The 25,613-nt window shown below is 56.6% G+C and overlaps 1 protein-coding gene across 1 annotated transcript in view; it reads right to left on the minus strand.

The window, feature by feature from the left end:
* Positions 1 to 25,613, minus strand: part of GSE1 (Gse1 coiled-coil protein) — a 432,056-nt gene that overhangs the window by 28,588 nt on the left and 377,855 nt on the right. Inside the window, exon 3 of the mRNA XM_023536674.1 lies at positions 12,334 to 12,552. Within this exon, the coding sequence (XP_023392442.1) occupies positions 12,334 to 12,552 (219 nt within the window). The remainder of the gene's footprint in view (positions 1 to 12,333; positions 12,553 to 25,613) is intronic.

A 25,613-nucleotide genomic window follows, 5' to 3' on the forward strand; every position in this document is an offset into this window, starting at 1 on the left:
GCAATGGTCACCACGGGGGGTGTGCTGGGGACGCTGTGGCCCCCAGGGGGGACGATGATGGGACCCATGGGCACCCGCTTGGGTGTGCTGGCAGGAGAGCTGTGGTTGGTGGCTGGCGAGGACACGGGGGATGACTCACTGCTCAGTGAAGACCCTGCAAGAAAAGGACACAGAGCCTCAGCAGGGGCCACACGGACCTGTCACATTTCCGCACGGCCATGGACTCAGAGACCACTCAGTGTGTGGCTCACAGTCCGCAGCCCCCATGACAGAGACCCCTGACAAAGGACTAAGGCAGATACCACTTCACCTGAGAGTCCTGACAGCACCCAGGACCCTGTGTCCACTGCAGGCCAAAGAGGTGATCCCTAAATTACATCACAGCAGAGCTTCAGCTAGTGCCATGCACGAGGGAGGCGAGGGGCACACCCTTGCCCCACACGTGGCACTATGTTTCCAGGGTGCTGCATGAGCTTAGCAGCTGTGGCTCTGCTGGCTGGAGAAGGTGGAGCTGGCACCTGAATGCTTCTCATTACAGACTCGGGGTGACAGTTTTGGTCTGAGCACATTTGGCCTGGAGATTGCTGCTGACAGTCTCAAGTAGTGGCTGGGAGACACCCCATCTCACTCTTGGATTTGAGGGGCAAACGCTGACCCCTCCAAGAGGGTTCAACTGGGCACCTTCTGTCTCTGAGAGCCCCACTTGGGACACCTACAATCCTGGGGAGGTGGGGAAAGCAGGCATCAGCACAGACCCCCATTTCTGGAAGAATTCCATCAGCTTTCCAGCATCCTCCCTGAATTTTGTTAAGAACTTGTCCTGGTCCCAAGGACCCCATACCATCTCAAGAGGCCACACTCATATTACCAAGTAAAACCTTTGCTTAAAGGGGAGGCAAGGCAGCCTACGGTCACGGGCACTGAGACGCACTGGGCTGCTGTGGCATTGATGAAATCAATCACTGTGCTGCATGCACTCTCTTCTTTCTGACCCAGAGGTCCCAACCTGTCAAGCATGGCCTCAGTGGAGTGACCAGGAGGCAGAGTGGCTGGACCAAGGCACCATGGATAGTGACAGAGCTCTGCCCTGAGCGAGGTGCTCCCAGCCAGGCCTCTTCCACGTGGCTCCCTAAGTTTGCGCACAGCCTGCACAACTGCACAGGGCAGCCCCCTGGGGAAACCCCCAGTCCCGACAGATCTGCCTCCATCTAACGCACAGGCTATGCCCCAAGAGCTGCTCAGCAGCACTTTCTGCTCAGCAACCCTGGGAACAATGCCAAGGCCTGGCATTCCCTCTCCCCCAGCCCTCACCTGTCAGTGCCTGGCCAGGTGGGCAGTGAGTAGTCGCCTGAGGGCCAATGGCCTGATTCTCCAGATGGACCACAGCACTGGTTTTATATCCCAGCTCTGCCACCCACCAGTAAGCGCGAGCTCCCAGTCTTCTGTTCAGATGTCAATACTGCCCGGGGACAGCGAACAGGAGAGGATGTGGGCCGCCTTCCTTTCCCAGTGGGATGCCTCTGAGGTTCTAAAACAAGCTGGGGCTGGCTGAGTCAGTGAGACCCAGCCGGGAAGCCAGTTCCAGGACTGCTGCGGGGGCGGCACTGGCTAGGACGGACCTTGGGGCCGCTGGGGACCGCTGAGCTGCTGTCAGCTCTGACGAGCCAACGGAGGGAAATCCTGGCAGCAAGTTGGAAAAGGCACGGTACCCTAAACCCTCGCCCACGTTTGTGCAATTTCGGGTAACTGGCTGGCTGCATATTCTCAGGTACTGTATCCACCCATACACAGCCTGGCCCGGCAAGGTGGGGCTGGCATCCAGCAAAGTCACAGCCCGGGGTCCCTGGAGCCACCAACCTGAACCACCCCCAGCCCCACCAGCAGCTGAAAGGACAGCCAGTGTGACCTCAGGATGGAGCATACACGGCGGAGCAGGAAGCGGCCAGAGCCTTGGGCCCATGGTGAGATGAGCCACCACCACCAAGCGAGCAAAGGGAGACGAAAAGGCACCGACAGGGTCAGAATCCCAGGAGCAGTACCGGCCCGGGGTGGCAGAGTGAGGGCGGGACGAGGGTGGGGTCTCGCTGCTTCCGGATCTGTGGGTTCACTCTGCAAATTCATCCCACTGGATACTTACAGTCTGTACTTTTCTGTAGGAATTTAGCTTTTTCATAAAAAGCTCATTTTAAATTTTTGGGAAAAAAAACTAGGCATGGGACCTTTCTTTTTAAAAAAGGAATTTCCGTGGAATCTCTGCCAATCTCCTTTTTTTTTGGTTGTGGCAGCTTTATTGAGATGTGATTGCCACACCACAGAACTCACCTGTACCAAGTGTGTGATTCAATGGTTTTTAGTACATTCACAACTGTGCGACCATCATCACAATCGATTCTAGAACATTCTCTTTACCCCAAAAAGAAACCCAGTAGCAATCACTCTCCTCCCTGCAGCCTCTGCAACCACCCATTTCTGTCTTCGTAGATTTACCTATTCTAGACGTTTCATGTAAATAGAATCATATAATATACAGCCTTTTGTGACCGGCTTCTTTCGTTCAGCATGATGTTTTTACAGTTCATCTCTGTGGTAACATGTGTCAGAACTCCATTCCTTTTCATGACTGAGTAATATTCTATTGCGTGGAGGACCCCCCCCCGCCCCCGCCCCATTCTGTTTACCCATCATCCACTGATGGACGTTTGGGTGTGTTGCCTTGTGGCTACTGTAAATAGTGCAACTGTGACCACTGCTCTTAAAGCTCATCTCACTCAGCCTCAGGCACTTGGTCGTCCGGAGCTCCTGCTGTGTGCCTGGCCTGCACCCTGGGTGGCCCTGTCTAAATTCTGCCTGTGGGTGGAGGGAGGGGGGGGGATATTCGTGCTCTGGAGCCAAAAAAGTAAAGAAATAAAACAAACAGACCCAGAGCCCCCACTGCTCAAGGCAGAGGCTGTACCTGCCTAGAGGACAAGTTGGGGGTCAAAGGCCAGGTGGGCTCTGGTCCTCCAGGGGGGTGGGGAAGCTGGGAGCGGATGCCTGGAGCCCCCTCCTGCACCAGCCTCTGGGCCTCACAGAGGGATGCCTTATGAACAGGAGTACCTGACAACCCAGGGAGTTGTGCCGCCGCCTGCAGAGACTCAGGGCCACCTGGCTCCCGCCTCTGCTCTCCTCCCTCCACCCTGCCCCACATCATTAGTCTCTGGATTAGCTTCCTTTCTCAACGCTGGGGGGTGAGCAAGAACGAGGGAGCTTGAGAGGCCCAGGTGGGCCTGCACGGGGGAGGCCATCCACAATTAGTAGTCTAATCCCTTGGGGCTGGGCTGTCACTCGCCAGCTAGCGCACTCGATCGATCCCTGACCACGTACCCACCAATTAGCGAGCGGCTGCCCGACCCTCATTCTCATGGTGGCTGCAGCGGAAGGGCTGTGATCATTGTAATTAACTGGAGGCATGCAGCAGGAGTCAGTGGATGCGTGTGGATTGGAGATGACAAGAGGCAGAGTGCTCAGTGTCACCTCTGTTGTCTGACCTCGCGGATTAACGCCCGAGGCCGCCCGGGCACATGTAATTAACAGCTGAGACCCCAAAGTTGCTGCGAGGGGAGGGGAGTGAGGCCTGGAAATAACACTGCAACACTGCAGCAGCCCTGCCAGCTCAGACGTGCACTGAAGCAGCCACGCAAACGATGAAGCACAAACCGCACTGCCCTTAACAAAAACCTGTCCCACTACAGGACCTCTCCAGCCTGGGACGCTGGAGAGGGTGGAGGGCAAGGACTGGCTGAAGTCACACCAAACAGCCCTTGTCCACCCCAGGCCCAATGCTGCACCGAGTCAGAGAAAGAGCAGAGAAAAAAAAAAAAAATAACGGTGACCATGTGATGCGTTTCTCTAAAAGGACCTTTGGGATATCTTCCTGAGATGCCTGCTTATGTGGCTGGGTCTGTCCGGAGCGTCTCAGGGTGGGAGGGGGCAGCACCACCGGGATAGCTCCAGTGCCGGGGGAGGCAGCTGTGAAAGATCTGCAAGCGAGCGATGCAGCAGGAGGGGTCCCTTCCCAGCTGAGCTTTGCCCCAGGGTAGGCAGTGACGGGACCCACGGCTATGGACTACAGCAGGCAGGAGCCCAGAGGATCCTGTGTGCTGTCACCTGGGCCCCTCCGCTCTCTCTCTGTCTGCGTTTGTTCCATCTCAGGTCATTCCGAATTGCTCTCTGCGCCAACCGAGTGCAGTGAGAACTTTGTAAGGCCACCGTGACTCTGCGGACACGATGGCTCTGGCTGGCGTCAGCAGACTCTGGAGTGAGCAAGCCCTTGGCCCGGCGTGGGCAGTGTTCCCTCTGGGGGCGGGGGGGTGGGGGGGGAACACAGCCTCCCAATGCTCAGCATCTCTCCAGGCTGCTCCTCCACCGTCCCTGCTTCCAGTCAAGATGTGGGAACTCATCAGGCCTGTGCACTTGTGCCACTTAGACCCAGAAAGGAACCTGGCCATTGACTAGTCGAAAGGGACAGAACCTGGACTGTCCCCGTTTTGGTCCTACCTCCTTTCCTTGAAAAGTCTCCAAGAGAATAGGTACAGAATCCTGAAAGTTCAACCTGTGCCTGGTGGGAATAGGAGCCTGTGGGTCATGGAGGTAAAGTCTCCACCGCAACCACATGGCTATGGGAACTGGCTGGGGAACCCTCTGGACTCCTTGCGGGCCTGGCCCAGGTGGGACAGCTGGGCACTCGCAGGGCTACCCTCTGCCTGGCTCAAGTTCAGGAAGGATCCACTGAAAAAGAGCCGTGGGGGACTCTCCCTCCAGCTACAGCTTCTCCGCAGGAGGAATAGTTGGAGGCCCCATCCCTTGGCCCCTGGGTACCAATGTGCTCTTGAGCTCGATTTACTGTCACTTGACTGTCACTAACCACAAATCGGCAAAGGTGAGGTGCAGGTCTCTATTACCAAATGCATTTCCAGGGTTGATGACTTGTTGATGAGCAGGGCCAGGGAGAATGGCCGGCTCTCACTTCTGAGGGGCAATGCTGCTGTGTTAGGGTGCATCGGGAGCTGAGACGGGGGTCACTGAGGGAGGTGGGGGAAGTGGAGGCAAGGAGGAAGAGAGAGGAGGCAGAGGGGGTTTTGGGGGCTGACAGGGAAAGTCACTGTTGCATCAGCATGGCCAGGGGAGGCCCCGTGCTCTAAACATCCACGGCTAGGTATCGCCCACCATTCCACTGCTCTGGGCACATCCACAGTGCCCGCCCAGCCTTCTCTCCCATCTCACCTGGAGCTGAGGGCATGCTCGACTCCTAGGCACGCCTGCCACCCCTTCCTGGGGCCTCACTCTCCCCCAGCTCCAGCCTCCCTTGCCCACCTGTCTCCAGAGTCCCAGCCCGGCAGACAGAGGGAGAGGCATGGAGAGGGCCCCTGCCTGAGCTCACACCTGTGCAGAGACAGATGGGGCTGCAGAAACCCACAGCGAGATGCCACCTCGCCAAGCCCAACCAGCAGCACGGCTGACACACGTGGTGAGTGTGCCATGTGGGATCTTTTCTCCTCTCACTTGTTTCGCTGCTGTCTTTGAAAGAGGCAGATTTCAGGTGGCAGCAGAAAAGGAGAGCCCCAGCTCCACTCAGGCCGGCTGTGTGACAGCCACGCTGGTAGGCAGACACACCTTCGACCTCGACAGTGGGAGGAACGATTCCCAACCTTCCTGAAACTCAAGGATGGGACTTTGGTTCCAGGAGGCTCAAGGGGCCTGAGGGTAACCAGACCCGCCTGCAAAGCCAAGATGAGGAGGGCAGCCAACAGACACGGGGAAGGAGGCTGGGCGGGGGCCCAGTGTTTGGGGCTCTGGACCTGGACGAGAGCTGGTAATTCAAGTCCAGCTGCCACCATCACCACCCTTGTCAACCCCCTTGTGTCTGGTCCAGATAAAGCTAGGGCAGCTTGCTCGTTTCTCTCACAGGTGATGAAAATGGTGCTTGTGCTCTGTGCCAGCTTGGTGAGGCCACTCGGCCGCCCCACAGGGTTTGGGTGGCAATGTCATGTGCCTTCCGTGCTCTGCCAGGAGGGAAGGATGTGGGATCTGAATGGGCCCACATGGCTTCAAAGCCCACTCTGCTCCTTCCACCCAGTCTAGCACCCTGGCCACAGAGAAGGCCCCCCAGCCACGGCTACCTGAGGAGACCCCACCCCATACAGCCGAGCTCCCGGGCACCCCGGTACCCTCAATGGGGTGGGGAAGCATGAGAAGTGACCACCAGCCTCTGGAAGAGGCAGGCGGGACATGCAGAGACAAGAGTGGATCAGAATTAGGACAGGCCCAATGTGTCCCTGGGGACAGGGAACTGCTCAAGTCCAGGGTGTCGCGAGTATCTCCCCCGAGCGGCTGAGGCCACGTTGGGCCCCCCGTGCAGCGGCCCCCGCTCCTTGGCAGACAGGCGCTGCGGCCCCACGGGAGGCGCCTGCTGCAATGAGGAGGCGAGCAGATTGTCACACAGCTTGTGAGAGCCGACGCCTGGCAGCAGCCCCTGCTCCATCACGCTCGGGGAGGCGGGGGGGAGCAGGGACACGGGCTCCCAGACTTGCCCTCTGTGGGGGCCAGAGGAGAAAGGTCAGGCTAGGGTGTCTCCCAGGGCAAGCAGGGGCCAGGCGGGCATGAAGTGTGAACTGCACCGTCTCACACCCTTTCCCAGTCATTCGACAAGCCCCTCCAAGCCCTTGGGATGCTTTGCAGATACCTGACATGCCCTGTGAGCTCTGGAGGAGGCTGGGAGGCTCAGAGTGGTCACGATCGACCCCAGGACAGCAGATCTCAGGACTCCTAGGCTGGGAGGAGTCTCTCTCCAGAAGAGGTTCTGGTGGGGGGGACTGGCAGGAATGGGGGGCCAGGCAGAGGCTAGAGCTGGCCTAGCGACTTCTGAGACAGAGGGAAGGCAGAGTGGCCTAGGGGGCCATCATTTTGGTGGCCAGGGTAATGGGGGAGGGCTCCAGCAGGGGCACTGTGTGATGCCTCAGTTCAAGGTAGGGCCCCCTGGTCTGTCACCGAGGAAGGGTCCCAAGGGTGCACCAGGACCAACTTGAGGTCAGACTCAAACTGGCAGCCCAAGGCTCCTTCTAGAATGTTTGGGGTAGGCTCAGTCACTCCCTGAATCCCCTTTTCGCCCAAGGAGTAAAGACGAGGGACTCAGTGATGGCGAGAGGCTGCCCTGGGCCAGGATGCACCCCCGACACCGTTGGGACAGACGACAGCAACTGTGGTGGCACTGATTGACCCGCAGGCCACACGGGCCGGGTTCTCCCCAAAGTCGGGTCCAATTCTGCCAGCATAAGACCCAGTGTGCAGCTGCCAGTGTCCAGGAGCACTCCCCACCCCCCATCCATGTCTGCACTCTCCTTCCCAAGCCCCTCCCAGTGAGGGCCCTCGGGCCCCTGGCTGAGCTGCTGCAGGGTGGAGAGATGGGCGGGGGCAGATGTTAGTGTTGGGTGGGGGTAAGGGCAGGGGTGGCCATAGTTAGGGTAGAGACGGGGTGATGATGGCTTGGTGGCCCTCGTTAATGGCATACAACAGCTGTGTCTGGCGCTAGCGTGTTCTCATTGAATCATCAAAATCTATGAGGTGGAGACATTATCCTCATCCTGAGAAAAGACGGAAGCTCAGAGAGGTAACGTGACATGCCCGGGACACACAGCCAGGACGTGAACCAGAACCTGCTAATGCCCAAGTGCCCGGCCCGTTGGGCACGCACCCCAGGCTGGGCAAAAGGTCAAGCGGTCCCAGCGCCTCTGCGGCACACACAGTCCGTCCAGGCACAACCGGGTGCCTCCAGCCCACCAGGCCCTCAGGGACGGACGCCCAGCCGCACTGGACACAGGGGACTGAGCGGGGTGGTTTGGCTACAATGAAAAGAATGTAATCTCGGCGCCTCAGAAAGATAAAATTCCCCACTAAGGCCGACTTCTCTACTCTCCACAGCCTTTCTCCAGGGTAGAGCAGGCGATACGGCATACAGATTAGTGCCTCTGGATTGAATTTTTAAACTGCACCCTCGGGACACGAAGGGAGGAAAGACATTAGCCTGAGAAGCAGAGGGGACAGCACGGTCTAGGGCTCAAATAAGACGCCATTTCCAAAGCGGGGGAGGGGTTTGGGAGGTGGGGTAGAGAAGGTCAAAGGTGAGCCAGATATGTGCCCCAAGCAAGGACAGGCAGCAGGTGGCTGACAAAGCCAAAGCCGGGCCCAGGGCCATCAGTCCAGTTTTCCATGGGGCCTGCTGCGGGGGAGGGGCTGCAGCCTTGCCTCTCCCACCACCTTCTTGTGCAGGTCTGGAAGCTGCTCTGGCTCCAGCCAGGACTTCTGCCCGTGGGGGTGGGGCTGTTGGGAGTCGGCCATGGGGCCCTGGGCCACCTCAGGCCCCAGATGCTGAGATGCCAGCACCTCTGGGAGTATGAGGTCCCTTCACCCCATCGTCCTGGGGACACCCTACAGAGACAGGAGGCCTGGCCCTCGTGGGAGCGCAGGCTTCAGTAGAGGCCCTGGCTCCCTTTCTACAGGGAGGATGACATGGGTGCCAGGGAGAGGCAGAAGGCCGAAGTGTCCCGGGACACGAGTTTGTGGAGTTGACAAACCCCCCGCTGCTGCTTATAATGTGCGACGCCGGCAAGCTTGAAGCTTGGGTCTGTCTACCAGCAAAACACGGAGAACAGTGGCCAGGGCTGTGCTGAGAACGTGGCGGGAGACTGTTCGTCGAGGGGGGCTCCTCTCCTGCCAGGACCATTCTCAGGCTTGTCGACCTAACTCTGAACATGGCTCAAAACACCCTGGTCACAGCCACAGGGTCTGATCCCCGTCTGCCCGGTACATGGCAGATGCTCGATAAACAGTCACCGCTGTGATGAAGGCGGGAAGAGCCCCTGCTGGGCCCACCTCCTCACTACCTGGGGACAGGTATGGGGTGCCATCCAGCCACCAGGTTGTTCAGTCACGAGAAGGAACAAATTACTGGCACGCTACACTGTGGATAGACCTGGAAACGTCAGGCTGAGCACAGGAAGTGAGTCACACATGCCGTGTGACCCCACGGAGGTTAGGACGTCCAGAACGGCAAACCCAGAGAGGGGCAGCAGAGCACGGCTGCTGGGGCTGAGGGACGGGGTGGGAAGTGACTGCTGATGGGTCTGGAGTTTCTTTCAGGGATAAAAATGTTCTGGAATAGTAGTGATGGCTGTGTAACTCTGAATACACTAAAATCCACTGAATTTAAAAGGTGAATTTTATGGCATGTGAGCTATGTCTTTATTAACAAGTAAAAGTCTAACCCCTTCCTGCATTGCCAAGCCCATGGAAGGCTCCCCACCTTGTGCTCTCTGGTTGGGGTGGCGAGGCAGGGCAGGGCCTGCTGCCTCTCTCTTCTTGCCTAGCTGCCCCCAGGCTTCTGGAAGCAGACAGCCCACATCTCCCCCATGCTCCCCAGGGAGGCACAGAGTACCCAGGGCTCCCTGCACCACTGCGGTCAGGGCTAGGGTCGAGGGGGGCTCCTCTCCTGCCAGGACCATTCTCAGGCTTGTCGACCTAACTTTGGCTCTCCAAGTCCACTTGGAAAGGCATAAGCAGCAGCAGCAAGGGTCAGAGGGCACATCACCAGCTGTGTGACCTCAAGCTTATGACGTGACCTCTCTGAGCTTCTCTATCCGTACGACCTGGGCTGCCAGCCAATTCTACAGACAGTGGAGATGGCAAGATGAGAGTTGGTGTGACTCGCTGGGAAAAACTGGGACCAATGTGGGGTACAGCCCAGAGGACACTCCAGAGAGAAACTGAACATCTCAATTCTTCAAGTCAAGGGCTGACTAGGGCTGAGCAGGTATCAAAAACTGAGCTCACGGCCATGGCTTCAAACTCTAACATTTCACACGTGGCCGCCGGAGCCAAGACTCAAGCTGACGAGGCCCAGGCGCACACACACAGCAGAACCCAAGTGACAGGGCATCCCAGGTCCACATACATCCACAGTTCGCCCACGTCAAAGCCCCCAACCCGTTTTCTCATCGGAACGAAGGGGATCACCTCAGTTAGGCCAGCAGCGGATGTCATGCTTCAACAACGGTGTGAGCTCAGGCCAGCGAGGCTCAGCCCCCTCTTCTCTCTCCCAACCTTTTCCAGGACGTCACTCAAAACACCCTGGTCACAGCCACAGGGTCTGATCCCCGTCTGCCAGCAGCACACTTTTTTCCTGGCCAGCAAGGCCCGGCAGCCTCTAGCACACTGGCTGCCCACTGGCCCATCCCTCAAGCCAGATGCTGGGTCAGCCTGAGGCATCGGAGAGGAGACAAAGGGCCACCAAGGCATGTCTGCAGACCTCTCCACTGCCTGCCTCAGCAAGGAGGGACACATGCCCTTCCATTGCCACATCCTCTGCAGATGTGGGGTGTTAACCCAGGACTCGAGCCTAGTGGGCCGGGAGTGGACACAGCTGCTTGATGAGGCCCTGACACTTGGGGTGACTCAACCCAGGCGGAAACAGCATCCTCCCACATGCTGACAGACGTCCGACAGGCACTTTGAAAGCAGCGCCAGCTCTGTTTCTCTGCTTTCTGGAATGCTGAGAGAGAAGACAGACAAAGCAGGGAGCTGCGGGGCAGATTCCGCCCCAGGGGCTTCTCGCCGGCTCTTGGAGACCCCCAAGCCTCAACTCCAGCTTGGGCTCCCGCTGTGTGTGCTCCCGCTGTGTGTGCTCCTCCCAGGGGGCTCTGTAGCCAGCCCGGGCTGTCTGGTCTGGGGCCTCAACAGGGCTGGGCACAGAGCTCGCTGCCTTCTGGACATCTGTTCTCCAGATGCATGATGCACTACTGTAGTCCTGAGCAGCAGGGCCTCCTGACACCAGCGGGGCTCCTACAGCCTGTCACTCAGCCAGGAGTTCCCAGGTGGATGTGGAGAGGCATGCATGCAAGGCCGTGATAGGTCTGCTGGCGGCCACTATGCCTGGGTGAACAGAGCAGCCCATGGCAGGCGGACACAAAACCAGGCCCCAGTGGTCCTCCCTCCTCGGCCACTGTCTCCCTGCCCATCGATTCTAAGCTCATTCTCCTCACACTGCCTCCTCCATCCAACAACCAGATAGCAGAAAGGGCCTGGAAAGTGGTGAGATTCCGAAATCAGAAGACCCCCAGCCCATCCCAGTCAGGGCAAGTGTCTGTTCCACTAAGCCGAGGCCACAGAAAGCTGACATACCTCCTTCCTATATACATGGTCCCTGGGTGCCCCCAAAGGCCCTGGAACTCAGATGCCAAGACTTGGACCTTTGGGGTGAGGCAGATGGCGGGCAGAATCACCCTGTGTATCTGCTTCCTCTGCCTTAGAGGTCAATCCCTCCCAGCCCCTCCCCCACCTCCCAGCAGCAAGTCCAGAGGTATCTGGGAAGCCTGCAGCAGAATCCGTGTGGACCCAGGTCTACCAGTAGCTCTGGCCACAAACTGACCCCCCATCCCTAATCGTCCAACCAGCGGCCCTTGACCAGGACTGACACGGGCAGCTAGATTGTCACCCCGAGAAGTGCCCAAAGCCAGAGGCATAGAGATCCTCATGGTACTAATAAGACTGAAGCTCAGAGAGGATCAGTGTTTGCACAAAGTCATAGAGCATGTCACTGCCCAAGTGACACCAGGAGTCAGGACTCGAACCTCTGGGGGACACCCATCTCTGTCCATGCCACCAAGCAACTCCTGCCTCAGAGAGTTAGGCAGTGGTGGGCTGAGCTGCCCCAGAGACGCCTGCTCCAGGATCATTCGAGTTTCAAGACTGTTCTCTGCCATGTCTGGAGTGGGTATCAGAGCCTGGAGCCACTGGACTCTCTGGGAAACAAGCTACCTGGGGATTGGACTCCCTGGGTGCAGCCCCAGAGAAGGATCAGGGTACAGTGCTCCCTCTGTGGCTGCTCAGGGCCCCCACGGCCCAGCAAGTCCACCTTCCTCACCCATGGGCTTCCGGGTACATGTCCCCATCACCAATGCCCCCATGGTGGCTCTTGGAGCCAAGAAAGGACAGAGGTGGGGACAGAGCGGAAGCAGAAGCCAAGCAGAGGTGCCAGGGCTGGGTGGGCTCGCTGGCCAGACAGGGGTCCGGGAGGGCCCAAAGCTCAGGCTGTGCTGCCCCTGCCAGACAGAACCCGCACGAGAAAACCGAGAGATGAAAGTGCGTGCAAGCCTGCGGGCGGGGCTCTCTGACCCCAGCTCCTGCTCGTGGGGACCAGCTGCTTCCCAGGCCACCCCTGCTCCTTTCCGGAGCCTGGAGGTCTGGCAGGAAGGCAGGGGCTCCTCCCCCTCCCTTGGCCAGGGCCTGGTGGGCACCTCTTACCTCGGGGCTCCTCCGCCTGTTTGGCGAGCTTGCGCAGCGCAGCGGCAAAGCTGGAGGACGGCGCGGCCTGGGCTGACAGCGCGCTGCTGCTGGCGGGGCTGCCGCTGGGCACCAGGGCGCCATTGAGCGGCGAGGGGGTGAGGGGGTTGACGGTGGCGGTGGTCCTGGTCGCGGTGGAAAGCATTCCTAGTGAAGGGGACTTGGGCTCATGGCTCATGCCTGAAACAGGAAGAGAAGAACCAGAGGTCACCCAGAGAGCAGGAGGCCAGCACCAGAGCGGGGTCCAGGGCTCCGGGCAGCAGGCAGCATGCAGGGAGCGGGAGCAGCCCAGGGGGCTCCACGGGACAGGCAGGGAAAGCAGACAGAGCCAGCACTTGCAGAGAGAATGGGCCATGAACCCAGAGTCCAGACAGCGCTCCTAAGGGTCCAGCAGCACCCCCCACTCTCTTGGATCCATAATTAAAGAACCAGCGTGCTCGGGACCCCAGTGATTCCAGATACCCAACGGCTCGGCCCACATAATCCTACAACCTCTCCAGGGCCACAGAGCAGGCGAGGGAGGCTCTGAAAGCATCCCCTACTGGGCCTGGGGGAGGGAGACTGAGGCACAGGGCACTAGGCCAGGATTCTCACGACAAAGAGAATGCCAGCAGAAAGAAAAAGGGCCGAATTTACAACGATAACGAAGACACGCAAGGCAGCAGCTCATGGTTAACACAGGTTTCTGCCAGGCCTCCAGGACGACACTGGTGAGGCTGGCACTGCTAACTGTCCCCGTTTTAGAAAAAAGGAAACAGAGGCTCGTACCATGGCCAGCAGTGCATATCCAGAATCTGATCCAAACAGGCTGGCCTGGAGCCCTCGCCTGCCACCACCACACCCTCCTGAGTCCCAAAACACCCAGGGACCCAGGCTGGTCTCCAGCTGGGGAGGTGCCTCAGAGGGACAGCCTGTGGAGGATGGGCCTCGTCAGCAGTTGAGGGAGAAGTGATGGACAGAACACAGCAGCCGCAGACCCCACCGTGGGCCCTCACCAGGTGCAGACCCCGCCCTGAGAGGCTATAGTACTGCAGATCTAACTGCCATTGGCGGGGAAAATCCCCTTCCCACTAGGGGCCAGGGTCAGGTCTAACTGGAAGGTGCTGCCTCCCAGCAGGGTGATATCGAATGCCATGGGGGAGGATGTGGCCACCTTCCCTGGACCCCGCCTCCATCCCCCTGCCTTTCAAGGCCCATCCAAGTGTTAGCGAGGATGGTGAACCTCCCCCAACGCACGTGCCTGATCAATAAAGGCCCAGCTCTTGTCTTGGGCAAGCAGTGCCATAAATAAGTTTTCCATTAACATTTCATGCCCTCTCGGGGCCACCTGCCAGGTCCTGGTCCCTGCTCCCTCGCCATGGTGCATTGGAGGGGAGTAAATCAAGGCCGATGGCCTCGTAGCTGGCAGCGGTGACAGGTCATGTGCAAGGAGGAACAAATTAACTTCCAAATCCCCAGAAAGAGACCTGGGAAAGCCACAGTCACCTGGGGAGGGGTCCTTAGAATCATGGGGAGGGGCACAATCACAGAACATCTAAGAACATAACACAGCAGGAACATGGGTTTCCCATAAGGAGGGAGCAAGCCCCTCCCCCGACCCCAGGCTGTGGGCTCCACCCCAAGAGGCTCTTGGCAGCCCCCAGAACCCACCTCACCTCTGTGGACTTCTGTGTCCATTCCAAACTGGTCTGATTGGAACCAGTTTCCACACCTGCCCCCAGGGCCCAGCAGGTTCAGGCCCGAGACTGCCTGCCCACCTGCTGTCCCCAGAACTAACGAGAAGAAGCTGCAAGTACCGAATGCATATCCCAGACCCCAAGTCCCAGAGAGCCAGGCTATGCTGGTGCCATTCTCCTCCTGCTAGGCAGGAAAAGAAATCTGGGGGACAAGGGCTGAGTGCTTGGCGGTGGGAGTGTGTGTGGGGGGGTCTGGTGCATCAAAGACAATATTGAGGCAGGCGCGAGCTCGAGGGCACACCATTCTCTTGGGAGAGGGCTTGTACCTCGGAAACAAAGGACCCCCACAAGAGCCCCTGCGCCCACGGCCGGCAGGCTGGCCTCCCAGCTGCCGGCGGGTCACGTGGGCAGCAGTGCCTGCAGCAGCAGCCACACTGAGCAGCAGAGGCGCAGACCGGAGGCTGACCCCTGGTGTCCTCCTGTTTCTGGAAGGGCAGAGAGAGGAGGGGAGGGAGGGAGCCACACGTCCATAGCCACCTCAAGCCCAGCAGAGAAACCCAAGAACCAGGGGCACAGCGGGGACTCTGTCCCAGCAGCCGGATCGCCAGAAAACGCAGGTTTCTGACAAGAGTCCTTTCTCAGCCAACTTGGCACCTGGCCAGCCACTTGAGGATCATTGAGCACAGTGAACACGATGCTCCAGAAGCTCGGCCCCAGGCTGCCGTCAGCACCCTCTCCTCCACCTATGACAGTATGGACAGTGAGGGTGGGAGGTGTGGCTGAGGCCACCACACAAGCAGGAAAAGCAGGGACCTGGAGGTCAGAGCTCAGCTCTGACTTGGCCACCAGGAGCCTGGGGCTTCAATTCCGCTCTGCTGCCTTTAGCTGTGTGACCTTAGGCAAGTCATTTCACCTCTTTAAGCCTTGGCCTCCTTGTCTGTAAAATGAAGATAAGGAGAAAGTCGACCTCATGAGGTTAACCCCATGAGGATTCAAGGAGGTAATTCACGCATGAGGCCTCAGAGCGTGGTTGGCACACACCAAGGGTCGCTTGTTATTATACAGTCAGTCAACTGGGGCCAAAACCCAGGTTCGGAAGGGCGAGCGTCCTGGCCAAGGCCACACAGCTCAGGCGCAGCAAACTGGGACACAAGCTGCCGAGACCTGTGTTGCTTGCTCCCTGGGGCTGTGGGGGGAAGAGGTGACTCAGTGTCAGAAGTCTGAGCACTGCTTGGGGTGAGCATCCCGACACCCCACGTGGGAACCTACTCCATTGCTGCCCTTCCCAGGCCTGGTGTACATGCCTCAGGCAGAGGGCCAACTCCATGTCCCTGAGTAGGCAGCAGTGGCAGCTGGTGAAGGATGACACACAGGATACCCCGGGACAGAGGGGTCCAGAGCTTTCATCCTGTTGTTCACAGGGGACACCTGAGGACATGTCTCCCTCCACACACGGGAGCTGATGTGAACAGTCCACAAGTCCTTAGGGTCCTGTTCATCAACTCAATGGGTCAATGTTTCTTTTGCATGGGGGTGAGATTTGTGAGGAGGGGGCTCTAAGACTCTCTCACCCAGGGGACATTTAAACAGTCCTCAGAGGTCATACAGATTGTCAGGTCACCTTTCAAGACAGCCTGGGAGAGGCTACAGCGGCAGAGCCTCCACCTACCACCGCCACTCTGTGCTCACTCTCATGGGCTCAGACAATCCTGGGAGGCCAGCAGAGTGCAGAGGGGAAACTGAAGCCAGGAGCTGTCAGGAGGCCAGTCAAGGTCATGCGGATGGTTCAAGGCCATAGTTTAGCAGCACATCTAGTACTTGAACCCCATTTCCCAGGTCCAGATACAGTGTTCTTACTGCTTATTGCACCACCTGCCCAGTCCAACACCTAACCACGAAGCCTGAGAAAAAAAGTAAGCACACACGTGCGTGCACGCGTGCATGCGCGCACACACGCGCACACACACACACACACACACACACACACACACACACACACAGAGCTAAAACACATTGGAATACGGTACTCCCCAATAATGCAGTTTTGTCTTGAGGTTTCAGTTACCTATGGTCAACCATGGTCTCTAAACATGAAACGGAAAATTCCAGAAATAAACAATTTTTAAGTTTTAAATTGTACGTCTTTCTGAGTAGCATGATGAAATCTCGCGCTGTCCCGCTCTGTCCTGCCTGGGACACGAATCATCCCTTTGTCCTGTATCTATACCGTGACCCTCCCCACCTGTCATTCACGTACTAGCCATCTCGAACAGATCGACTGTCATGGTATCTGCTTGTGCTCAAGTAACCCTCATTTTACTTAACGGTGACCCAAAGTGTATGAGTAGTGACCCTGGCCATTCAGATTTGCCAAAGAAAAGCTGTAAAGAGTACGTACATAAAGGAAAAAGCACGGTATATACAGGGTTCAGTACTATCAATGTTTTCAGTCATCTACTGAGGGTCTTGGAACATATCCCCTATAGATAAATAGGCGGGCTACTGTACGGTGGTTTAAAGTGCATGTCCAAAGTCTTTGTCACTCATCCCTTAAAGAGGCAGAGATTAATTCTCTTTCCCTGAATGTGGGCCAAACTTATTGACTCACGTCTAATGAAGAGAATACAACACAAGTGAGTATGTGACTTCTGGGGCAAGGTCATCAAAAGAACCACGCCACCTCCTTCTCTGGGATAACCTAATCAACTGCCCCGTGAAGACACTCAAGCACCCTGTGGAGAATCCCATGTTTCAGGGACCCGAGGCCTCCTGTCAACAGCCATGTGAAGACACCATCTTGGCAGCTGCTCCTCCAGCCCCAGTTGAGCCTTCAGATGAGACAGCAGCCCTGAGCAACAGCTCAATTACAACCTCCTTGGAGATTCTGAGCCAGAACCACATAGCTGGGCTGCTCCTGAATCCCTGACTGTTAAGTTTGGGATAGTTACGCAGTGCCAGATAGCTGATACAGCGAGCATCACCACATGCTCAACTGATCAAGACCTGCCCTCTCAAATCTCTCTCACCTTATCTCCCTTCCTTCTTGAAGCTTAAGAAGTTCAACCGTCTGCAGAGAAGCACTCTGTGCCTTTTCCGACAGAGTCCCCAATGTGGGACCCTCTGATAGCATCAACAGCCCCTCCTCTTCCCCATGCCTTAGAGGGCTGGACGCCTCTCTAAATCCCAAAAACCCTACAACAAAGGTGTCTTTGTGTCCATTCTACAGATGGGGGAAGGCAGCCTTGGATCCAAAATCCAGCAGATGGTCAGCAGCAGGATCAACTTATTTGAACACAGTACCTACATCTCGTTTACATAAAGTTGGTCAGGGCCAGATCCAGACCCATTCTGGGGCTGCAGGGGGAGGGGGGACCGGATCTGCCCACCCCCATAGCCCACACCACATGCTCCAGGGAAGAGGAGCAAGGAAGTGAAGATGGGCGATGCAATTGTTGCACCTCCCAGTGACCGGTCCCTGAGGCTCAGGGAACAGATATGACGTCACTGCCCAGTGTCCATGTGACAGGCTGGCCAGCTGGCGATCCGGGGGAGCATGCTGTGACTGCCAGCTGCCAGCGCTGGGCAGGATGGCACAGAGGTGCTCCATAGGCAGACAACGGCCACAGGACAAATCCCAGGCTAGACCCCAAAATGTCACATGCCTCAAGGCCGGTGGTGGGTGTCTTCAGGTGGCAACAAGAAGACCACACCTCTTTTTGAATCCTTTTTAACTGTGTTCTAGTATTTCTGCAGTGAAGCAGGTTTTCGAACCGGAGGGCCCTCAAAGAGATGCAGACTTGCCTGCGCGAAGTTGGCACAGCCAATAGGAACATGGGGGTGTCCCCCAAGACTAGGGCCTCCTACCAGTCAGGTGCAGAAGCCAAGGGAACTGGGGTGCCCCTGGTGGAACCCAAACTCAAATCCTCACACACAGCCTCCCCCTGGTGACCAGGTTCCTGGTGGACAGGTCCACTCTCTGCCTCCCACCTGGATGCCATCGTCAGGCTCCTGCTGCCATTCACGGAGTGACACTACTCCTCGCCCCCACTGAGCCCATCCTTCCCCTCCTCAGAAAAAGCCTGGAACCTAGCCTCTCAGACCCTGCCAGCAGCCTCCAGAGCCATGTAGAGGCCCTTTGGGGTTCCCGGGGGTCCCCCGAAGCCAGCATCCCTGCTATGGTGTCAGCCGTGGGCTCCAAGAGCTAAGAGCCAGGAAAGCTGCTCTGATGTCAGGTCACTTAAAATAGAATTCCAAATGAGCAGCTTCATTAGGAGAGTCTAAAATTAGCATTCCTCCTCAGCATGTGTGCATCAGGAAAGGCCCAATGGGGGAGGGGCAGCAAAGGGGCTGTGGGACACCACAGCCCAGGGTGGCGGCTCCTCACACCTAGGACAGAAGGACAAAGGCCAAACTTGGGGGACCCAAAGATCCTGGAAAGGGTCACCCTGGACCTGCTATGGACAACATAGCCTCTGAGAACCCTCCTACCCGTGCCTTGCCCCTTAGTCACAGGCTGGGGGCCACTCAGGGCCACTTGCTGCTCTTGCCCCCCACAACCTGGGCCTTCTATCCACAGGTGTTCTCCGGCTGAGACCATGACACTGTGACTCGGAGGCCCAGGGGAGGGTGGTAGGGAGCCTGGGGGCGGCTGCACCCTCAGGAGGCCCCAGGGCGCCTGCTCCCTCTGCCCTCATTAGAGAGGTATTTATTAACTTCTGCGCTCCTGGCCATTGACTGAATTCCTGTCTACATTATCAGCTCATGTAAATTCATTATCCTAACAGCTGGGAATAAGCTCCACCGCGTGAAGGCCAGTGATGGATGAGGTCTAGGGGCTGGGGGCGGCGGCGGGAGGCAGGGCTGGCTCCCTCTCTGCAGTTGTACAAGCGCTCCTGACATGTTTGCCTCAGCAGGAGAATGAGCCGGAGTCCTGCGGCCTCCTGGCACTCTCATTTGCATCATAGGCTGCTGTCCTCTGGACAGGGCCTCCTGCCCCCGTTGGCTGTCCCCTCCACCCCTGGGAGAAAAGAACCAGCACAGCCAGACCCCCGGAGGTGAGGTCCAACAGGCTCCCGGGCCCTCTCAAGCCAAGGGGCCAGGACCCCTCAGATCCCCAGCTTTCTGCCTCCTGGACCCTTCCAGGGCTGGCCTGACAGAGCCCACAGCCTGTGCGCTTTGTTAGAGGCTGAGGGCAGGCAGAGAGGAAAAGCCACCCATAAAGTGACCTGAATGACAAGGGTCTGGAGAAGCAAAGATTGCCCGACCTGTCCCAGAACCTGGGTGACTCCTTCACCTTCTCTGTTCCTTCTACTAAAGTACACAGTCTGATCGATACTTTTTCCTCTTCTCTGCCTGGATTTCTAATAGGGCTAGAAGCAGCACGAAGCTCTAAAAAAATAAAGGCAAGAAAGAAAGATCCAAGTGTGAAGCGCGGGCCTGGCTGGAGCACTGGGATGTTTTTCGGAACCCACCTCGCTCTGTGTTCTTCGGAACAGACCCCATGGAGTGCCTGCTGTCCAAAGGCTCCCAACCGCAGGGATTAAAAAGTGGGGGAGGCCCCCACCCCTCCATTAAATGTGGTCCCAGCTCCTGCTCCCCCTCTCTGCTCCCCGATAGAGGGGCCTTATTAATCAGCACTGGGACTCCCTCCCGGCCTCCTGTGGACCCCATAATTACAGCTTCCTTTCATCCCGGCTCTTCCAGGCTCCAGACCTCAGGCCTGCTCCCTCCATGCTCTGTAATTACAAGCTAATAGCTGAGATGAATTTTCTGCTGGCTCCCGGTTCAAGCACCAATCCGCCTCTTCCCCCTGACGGCCCCCCCTGGGGTAATTACACCCCACAAGGCCAGGCCCAGCAGGGCTTCACTTTCAGGCCCCGTGTGCACAATCTGGACTTGCATTCTCTAATCACCCCTCTTGGTAATTTTTCATTACCACAGAAAGAAATGTTTGTGAACAAATAAAGGGCGTCCCCCTGGTTGGGGCCCCTACGCCCCCGCCCCTGTGATCCCTGAGTCCACCCCACCCCCCCAAAGGGGCGAAGCTTTGCAGCCTTAACAAGGCCAGGTCACCCTGTGCGGAGACCCAGGCGGGAGGCTGTGCAGCACCACGTGATCCCAGGAGCCTGAGCGGCTTCATAATAAATTCATTATTATATTTGCCTTCGGGTGTTCTGAGCTCACACGCACGAAGCAATTTTTCTTGGGGGTGGGAGCAGGGGAGAGAGCGGGGAGAGTGGGGAAGGTCTTCTTGCTTCCAGATACACAGAGGTGGGCTGCTGAAGCCTTAAGGTTCTTTTTCTTCTAAGGACGCTTTCTCAGGCTGTGGGCTTCCAAGGGGATTGGAGCTTTTTTCTTGTGGAGTCCCCAAACTGGAGTTACTCCCCAAAGCTAATGCCGAGTAGCTAGCAGGCTGAGCCAAAGCCCTGGCTAATTGTTGGAGCCGGGGAAGGCCCCAGCAGATGGCCTGGATCCTGATCCGGAACCAGAGGAGGGCCGAACCAGAGGAGGGCCAAGAGAATGCGACGGGGGTGGGGGTGGGGCAGTAAAAAAGGGAGGAGGAGGAGGGGGAGAGGAAAGGAAAGGAAGAGAAGGCAGGACAGAGGGTAGAGAGAGAAAAAAGGGAGAGGGAGAAATGAGACAGGGAGGGGAGGCCAGCCTGAATGCCTGCAGGAGACCCTGGTCCAGAAGTAAGATAAGTAACAAGGCCGCTCATTTTACCACAAGGCTGCCATCCTCCCCTGTGAAGACCTGTCACTCAGCAGCATTTATTAAGTCACTACAGAATGCTGGAAGCAGGAGCTTATGAGCAGAAAGCGTCTGCCAGAACCCTAATCAATGAGAATGGGAGCCTGCCCTCAGGGGTGCATACCACAGGGTGAGATGTTTGCGAAGCTAATTCTGGGGTCACCCGGCAGCCGCTGCAAGTGGGTTCAGCCCAGGCCCCAGGATGCCCCCACAGTTGCAGCAAATGGAGGTTGATGGGGGCAATATTTAGGGTTCTCCCCAGCCTTGCACACCCATCGCCATCTTAGTAACTTGGGGTAAGAGGCCCTCAGGAGGCTGAACCTGGGTTCTAGGAAAACTGACAAAGAGCCTTCAAGAGAGACCCCTACACACGTTGTCACTCAGTGCAAGTGTACCACGCCAAAGGACAGGGAGGGCAGGGCAGATCTCGCAGGGCTGAGGCCACAGGCTGGTGTGTGTGCGTGGGGGGGGGGTCTCCTGGGTAGGAGCCACAAAGTAACAAGGACAGCAATGGGCACAGGACTGGCACCCAGGGCAGCCTGTTGATGAGGCCTCCAAGGACAGTCTAGAGGGTGAGGTTCAAGGCCACAGACCACTAGCAGTCTCAGAGGTTCTGGTGGAGACGAAGGACGGAAGTCAGGCAACAGATGGCAGCGACATTTGACAGCGATTATTCTAAGCTGCTGTGTCTGGAGAAGCCTGGGCTGGACAGATGAAGGGCTGAGAGGGGCCTAAGGGGTAGATGGGGCCCTCTGGGAGGGGTGGGGAGAGGGAAGAGAAACTGGCAGCCGTGGGGACACGGGACGGGAAGGGCCCAACAGCCACTGGAAAGTGGACAATCAAGACAAGAAAAGGCTTCGAGAGTCACGGTCAAGGTTGCAGCTCAGCATTTGGGACCCGAGGAGCCATTCTCAAACGACGACGGTAATAAGAGGAGCAAAAGTTTCCATGAGCGCGTCCTAGAGCACGTTCCAGGGGCCAGCACACACTAATTGCTTTGCCCAGAGCATCAGCTGCCTTTCACAATAATTCCATGAACACACCCCAGCAGACAGGGAAGTCAAGCAAGCTACACAGAGTCATGCTGCTGAGCCAAGACACAGCCAAGTACCTACCCTAGCTGGCCTGATTCCCGCCCTACCCCCCGCCCCAGCACCCCTGCACTGGGCTCCGTGGTCCCAGGGGCAAGGAGCACCCTCACCACAAGTTTATCCCATATGGCTCACCTCTTATCCCCTTCTCTATAGATAGGTAAACCGAGGCTGGGAGAGAGTTGTGCCTTTGTCTAAGGTTGCAAGCTGAAAGGCTGAGGAGCTGGGATGGGAAGCCAGTTTTCTTGGCTGCTGTACTGACAATGTCCCTTTAAATATGAGAAGGCATTGGGAAGGAACCCCCTTTACCAGGAATCACCTCCCATTTCACTGAACCCAGTCCTGTAAACTACTGGCCGCTGTGACAGTGCCCACCACCTATGTAGCCCGCTCACTTTACGGCTGGCACCAGAGAGGATCAGAGATGACACAAAGCTAGGAGTAAGAACAAAGACCTGACCTTGAGACCTTCCCCAACCCTGACCTCCACATTCCTGCAGAACCAGGCTGCAGGGCGTCCATGCTAGAGCCACCTAGGCCTAGAAGACAACCTGGGGCAACCCCTTTGTGAGCCCATGGCACCTGAGCTAACCGGACCGCTTCCGAGCAGAGCCTCACTCAAAAAGGAGCTGTTTCAGTGAGCTGGAGACATGGGGTGCAGGAACGGGGTAGGGGGGGTCAAAGGTGTCCAATGCCGATGAGAGGTCCTGAGGGAGAAGAACCCAACCTGGCCAGGAGGTAAATAGTAAAGGCCTCCACGTTTCCATAGAGCGGCAGGCTGGGGCCAGCAGGTAGGGAAAAGACCAGGAGGGCAGGAGTCAAGCCCAGGTCTTTAGAATGGATATAACCCGACCTGGGGAAGAGGAAGCAGACTGCTGCCTGGCCACCCCCAGGGCCCTACGTCTTGCTTCTTCCCTGCAGAAAAGAGGTTGGGACCCAGGAATCTGAGTGTTCCAAAAGCTCCTACCTTACCCCTCTGGTGAGAAGTTACTCTAGAAGAGAGAAAGGGACAGAGAATAGAAGACCATTTGTCCCTTTGATACTGAATGGAGGTTGACAAAAACTGTGTAGGACGGGTATTCTCCACCTGCCTCCTCAGCTGCTAAGAGCGCTCAGTAGGTCCTTGGTGGCAGAACGGGGACCACAATGTACACCAAGCACATCTCCACAGGTGACCAAACAACACAGAGAAGGGTGCCACCTGCATCTCTGTTCGGGCAGGCTGGGGACTTTGGAATCCCATCTGGCAGGCACCACGGGGCAGAGGGGGGTGAGTCAGGGGACTGGTTGGAAAACCAGCCAGAAGACCAGTTCCCAGTCTGGCTCCCACTCAGCCTTTCAGTGGTGCCCTGCCAGGTCACTACGTGGCCCAAGCTTCAGTTTTCCTGTCAGTACTCCGGCGGGGGCAAGACGAGATTGGAGGAGGCTGAGGCTAAGCAAGCCTTTTACCCATCGACCTGTTTTTACTTGGTCTGATATCACGTTGTTTAAATGCAAATCACCGGATATTTTAAAACAGAAAATGGAGATTTCCAGTTTCTCTTGAAAAAATAAGAAGCCACAGAAGCATGATCCTGAGAGTGACAGTTGTCCCTCAGTCTGTCCTCAAGCCTCTAGCTTGCCAGAGTCTCTGCCACTCCCTGTCATCTCAGGCCGGTCTGCTTGCTCAGTGCCAGGGGGTCTCTCCGGCTCTAAAACCGTATGAGGGCTCAGGCAATGAACAACGTCTGGAGGTTAATAAACGCGCAGCAGCCAGGACCCTCAGCTCAGATGTTGTCAACATCTTAATTCGATCCAGATTCAGCAGGAAGAGGTCAACCTCTCCCCCCTCAACCTCGGGGGGGTGAGGGCCCACCAGGCAGAAGGCCATGATCCTGGCGCGTGTCAGCAGCAGGTGGGTCTCGCTTGAATCAAAGCCAGTTCATTCAAGCTAAGACTGGCCTCAAATTATAAAACGGTTTTTTTTTTTGCAAAAAGGTCCATTCTCACGGTAGTTCAAAGTTGCAGACTAGACAGACACTCTCATCAGAAAAATACAGCCACAGAATTAATTCTGCATATAGTTTTACCAAGTTCACTGAAGCCCACTTGAAAGCCCCATGGATATGTGAGGTGTGTAGCATCTGTGAACTCAGACTATAGATTCCTATAGCACAGAATTCTTTACATGCCAAACCCCGAGTTCTCATGGGTTTTTCTCACCCACGTTCATCAAGGCCCGTGTACCACACATCAGTAAATGCCCTGCTGGAAAAGAAATCAACTACTCTCCAGCCAAAATGGACCTCAGAACAGAGCCAAGGTAAAGCTCGCTTAACAGACACAAAAAGTGAGCTGTGAGCTCCTTAGTCCCAACACTGCCACAGGCCTCAGCAGGCTGATCACCTTCTTCTGGCCACAAATGCCCCCATCAACTGCTGAGAAGCTGACTGCCTATATCTAAATATTTCTTTCCTCTGCTCAACACAACAAAAACCACCGCCAACAACAAACACAGCTCCAACTGGGAGCTTGTAAGGCTGTTGTAACCTAGGCAGATGTTGAGGTTCAGAACTGGCTCTCACAGGTGCCAGGCTTCCCCCCTCCAGGGAGTATAACCAAGTTCTCTCGGATCACATCTTGGGAAGCGGCTCAGTCCACCCCGAGGCCTGCCGTGGATGCGAAAAGGCCTCAAGCACAAGTACGTACTGAATATAGGGTTTTCTTCCCCTCTTGGGATAGGTGAATGTCCTTGGAGGTCAAAGGTTCAGGTGCACAGAGACCCCAATGAACCAGAATGGGGCAGACAGTGCATCCCTATTCCTGCTCCTGGAGGGACTGGCAGCATCTTTAAGGACTGCACGCCTTCGCACCTGTTTCCCTTCTCAGACGTCTATTCAACAGAACAGTCCCATGTGTGAACCCACCCGTGGGCTCGAGGTGCATGGCATGGATGCTGCTTGTAACTGTGGCATGAAACTCCGAAGTCCGCTGAGGGCCCTGGCTACAGAAACCCCAGCACCCCACTGACACCCCATCAAGACGTAGCACAGCCATACGTAGGAACACAGCAGCACAATCCGACCAATCTACCAGTTCCAACATGGGAACCAGCCATTCAGTTCAAATGCACTCCCTGTGCCTAAGTGACGGGGTCCAGGGTCTGGCATCCTCAGGAAGCCTCCTCAGTCTTACAGTCTTGTAAGACATAATTTAGGCTTATTGTTTGGCAATTGGCTGGGTTTTTTTTTTCACCTATATGCTCAAAAAAAAAGAAGAGGCCTAGATGTCAATCTGTTTAAAACATACCACCTCGGCCCATATCTTGGCCACCCCCGAGCCCGTGCAGGGTTCGTGAGAAATCTTTTTCAAGAGACCATCTAAACTTGGCCCCGAGAGCCCAGAGGGCAGAGTGGGGCACCAGTACTCCAAAGGGGCTGATTCTGAGCCTCGGTTTTCTCGTCTGTTAAATGGGGACTATGTAACTTCCCCTGCCCACTGGCAAGGTGGCAGGGGATGATCACACACACTCTGGATCCCACCAGTGTTCCCATCTGATTAAAAATTTTAGTTTTACCCATTTTCAAGTCTGTACCTTCTATACCAAGCGCAGCAGCAGCCATTGTCTAGTGAATCCTCATATTTAACTGAATAGTAAAAAGCCACATATCAAAAGCAAAAAACAAAGTGCCCAGGAAATTCAGGAGGATGAATCTACTCACATCCTTGGTTTTCCTTTCCCTTTCTA

Source organism: Pteropus vampyrus, unplaced genomic scaffold (assembly GCF_000151845.1).
Source record: "Pteropus vampyrus isolate Shadow unplaced genomic scaffold, Pvam_2.0 Scaffold166, whole genome shotgun sequence".
Taxonomy (NCBI): domain Eukaryota; kingdom Metazoa; phylum Chordata; class Mammalia; order Chiroptera; family Pteropodidae; genus Pteropus; species Pteropus vampyrus.